Genomic DNA, 3,884 nt, shown 5'->3' on the forward strand with positions numbered 1-3,884 from the left:
GTAACGGTAGCAGTCCCTGGCCGAATTTATTAAAATTTGTCAAACTTTAAATTATGACGGGAGTGATATGTGACGGGCATGTTTTTTCGAAAATAAAAGCATATAAATACCTAAAAGCAATTCGCACATATTCCTCTGTGATATACTGTGCGTTACTTTCGTCAGGTTTTTTACAGTGGCCAAGATATGTTTTCCTTCAAAAAATAACTATTTTGTGTATTTTGTGACGGGCGTGATATTAAAATATGCTTTGATTCAATATACAATGGGCCGTATGCATAAAAAATAAGCAATTACTTTTACTTAAAATTTCATACCTTTCACTTAAATTTGTTTGAAAAAATCGAGTAAAAGGTCTGACATTTTTAGAAACGGAATTTGCTTAGGTTTTATGCATACGGCCCAATAAAATATTTAGTACTTGCCCGAAAAACTTGAATTACACTGCTACAATGCTGACAAATGGTTCTCTGCATTGACCGTTTAAACCATGCCAAAAGACAATAGACTACGAAAATCAGCCTTGTCAATTTTGAAGAAAATTAACCTCTCATATGAGTTTGAAAATAGTACAACCTAAAGTACCTTACCTTGTTATGTTTTTAACATGACAAAAACTTGAATCTGAACACGAAATCAGAATACAAGAAAGTAGAAAAGTTTTTGAGACATTGCCAAATTTCGGGTTTTATTGATCTAAAAAAAGTGCACTAACTTAGTTGTAACTTTCTTTCGATGCAGTTAGCCAATCCTAAATTTCTACTTTCTTGTATTCTGATTTCGGATTCAGAGAAAAATTCATAATGTCGCGGTTGGCCAACTACATCCAAAGAAAACTGCAATTAAATAAGTGCACTTTTTTCAGATCTCAAAAGCGTGAAATTCGGCTAAATCTCAAAAACTGTTTTACTTTTTTGTATTCCAATTTCGAATTCGGATTCAGTGGAAAATTCTTCATAAAGCGTCTACAAAAATGTCGCGGCTGGCTTACTATATCTAAAAAAATTTTAATTAAGTGAGTGCATTTTTTCAGATTTCAAAAACCCGAAATTCGGCTATATCTAAAAAAAACTGTTGTGCTCTCTTACATTTTAATGTCGTATTCGGATTCAGAAGGAAATTTTACATTAGAATGCATACAAAAATATAGCTGGTCGGACAATTTTTTCATTTCTGTAAACTTGTGTTATTGCCGACAAAAATGCATATAAAAATGTCTCTGGTCGGACAATTTTTTCATTTCTGTAATCTTGTGTTATTGCCGACAAAAATGAATGGCGGACCCCAGTTCGTTCTGATGAAAAAACTGTAGTCCTTTTGCCACGCCCAGCACAAATTATATATCGTTTGAAAGCTTGGAAAATAAGCTATTCACATAAGCCATTCGCGAAAAAAATGGTACATTGTTTAAAAAATGCAATAAATTTGTTTTATTGCAAATTTTTTGCAAAAAAAATTTCAAAAAATTTCAATTTCCACCACGGAAAGCACGGTAAACGTTCTAATAGATCAGCAATTTTTGATTCCTTCTCATAAGTGTGACATGAGATAAGAATTTTAAGAAAACTTGTGCTAAGAAAAAGGCTTGAAATTTCATATTTAAATTCGTATAACTCGACAAAAAACCATAGCAACAACGTGGTGGAGATTGAATAAACTGCTGCAATAAAGTGTTTTTCCTCGCACACTTGAATTTTGCCCCAGACCAAAATTCTTTGGGACTACAAAACTGAATAACCAAAAAATATGTATATAAAAGTGTTAATTAAAAATTTGTTGGAAACTTTTTGAATATCGCTAAGTTTTTGTCAATTTTGTAGTGTTTGCATCATTGTTTTATGTATATGAATTTTATTGTAGAATGACATTTTTAATATTGAGAAAAAAAACCAAATTACTAATAGTTCTGTAACTGTATATATATTATTTTTACCTACCTTCACAATAGCCTCCGTCATCTTTTGATTGCCACCATATAACCGATTAATGAAATGTAAGTCCTTGAAATACCACAATGTACTGATATTAGTATTTTCCAATGCCATACGATTACACTCTCTTTTATATACAGTGCGTAAATTGTCCCACTTGCGAGTAACTGCATCTTTAGCCAATGACAAATTAAAACGTCGTTTGAATTCCATTACAATCCACTCAAGAAAGTGCTGACGTTTGGCCCGATCACGAAATTGTGGATGACGGTGGTCCCACAAGAAAGTATTGCGCCTATATGAATCGATAAGGAATTGTATCATTTTACGATCCTTTATATGCATTGCTAGACCGGAGTCCTAAATAAAAAAAAATATATATATTGTTTTATTAAATTAACATTAATGTAATATTTATGGCAATGTCTACAAATACACGCGCCACGGTAAAATTAAGTGGATTATGTGTTGACGGAGAAGTGGGGCAGAACTTCTTTATGCGTAGGCGGCCTTCGGCCGCGCTTAGGGATATAACCCTTATTACTCAGAATTCTCCTTTCTGTGGTGCCGGAGAAGTGGGACAGAACTTCTTCTACGTAGGTGTCCTTCGGCCGCGCTTAGGGATTATAATCCTTACTACTCAGAATTCTTTCTGTGTTGCCGGAGGAGTGGGACAGAAATTCTTTCTGCGTAGGCGGTCTTCGGCCGCGCTAGGGATTATAACCCTTAATACTCACCATTCTCCTTTCTGTGGTGCCGGAGAAGTGGGACAGAACTTATTTCTGCGTAGGCGGCCTTCGGCCGCGCTTAGGGATTATAACCCTTACTACTCAGAATTCTCCTTTCTGTGTTGCTGGAGAAGTTGGACAGAACTTCTTTCGGCGTAATTTTTACCGTGGATCTACGGTAATTTTTAACGTGCATCCACGATAAAAGTTACCGTGGCGCGTGTAAGTAGACACTCCCTATATATATATACCGCTCCGTTATTTCCTCCCAATAAAGATTGTTCAACTAAATCATCATAATTATTTTCATCTTCCTCATCTCTTGGATAAATAGGATCTTCCTCATCATCATTGTTGGTATAATCGTCATAATTTCCGTAATCATTGGTATAGTTGTCTCCGCCTCCTTCCATTACAACCTCAGGCTCAGTACGTTCTTGCTTTACTGGATAAATGGAATTATCCGCTATGCCTCTTTCACTAGGAAACCCAGGAGTTATTGAATTATCTGCTTGTGGTAGTTCATGTTGCTCCTGGAAGAAATTTAATTGTTATAAAGGTAAGCTATAGCTAGAGATAATATGTATTTACTTCATCAACTTCTTCCTTGATCATAACTGTTTGTGGTACCAAAAGTGAGGGGTCCGTATCGGTAAGATCTTCAGTACCTTCACCACTTCGGCCGCTATTTGTTTCACCATAAGAATCATCATATCCGAGTCTAAAAAGAGTGTATTTATTGCTGATAAAACAGTTTTGCTACGTTATGCTGATATTAATATGTGCGCGTTCGTAATATCGATTTAACTCTCAAGTTGGTTAATTCCATTTGATATGTATATATATTTACTCACAATTATATAAACCTATATAGTAAATATATACGTATATATATACAAACATATATTTTGCGCAACTCTGGCTTGGAAAGGCAATCACTTTTAATAACACACAAACACGTACTAGGTACTAACTTACCCTAGCATACCACCAAAGAAACCTTTTTGATCCATTGCTTGAGTTCCATGGTCGGTTTGCATGTGTCCTATAAATGCATCGAAATAGAGAAATTTGGCCGGGCAAAACATACAACCCAAAGCAAAGAATTGCTGATCCTCTGTGGCTGTGATAATGCCGCACTCTTTCGTACACAAACGGAAGATGTCTTCATCGCTTGTTGGTTGATATGGTAAAACACTCATCTCGAACTACCAAAATTTAGGAG

General features: G+C 35.2%; 1 protein-coding gene across 1 annotated transcript; it reads right to left on the reverse strand.

Annotated features, from left to right (window-relative positions):
- Window positions 1-1,733: 1,733 nt before the first annotated feature.
- LOC118754602 lies at window positions 1,734-3,878 on the reverse strand. Its single transcript, XM_036489493.1, has 4 exons — window positions 3,638-3,878; window positions 3,251-3,380; window positions 2,911-3,192; window positions 1,734-2,291 (listed from the first exon to the last, which is right to left on the reverse strand). The coding sequence occupies exons 1-4, from the start codon at window positions 3,859-3,861 to the stop codon at window positions 1,809-1,811; spliced, it is 1,119 nt and encodes a 372-aa protein (XP_036345386.1). The 5' UTR covers window positions 3,862-3,878; the 3' UTR covers window positions 1,734-1,808.
- Window positions 3,879-3,884: the final 6 nt, after the last annotated feature.

This window comes from Rhagoletis pomonella, unplaced genomic scaffold (assembly GCF_013731165.1).
Source record: "Rhagoletis pomonella isolate Grant_MI unplaced genomic scaffold, Rhpom_1.0 Rhpom_scaffold_04184, whole genome shotgun sequence".
Lineage (NCBI taxonomy): Eukaryota > Metazoa > Arthropoda > Insecta > Diptera > Tephritidae > Rhagoletis > Rhagoletis pomonella.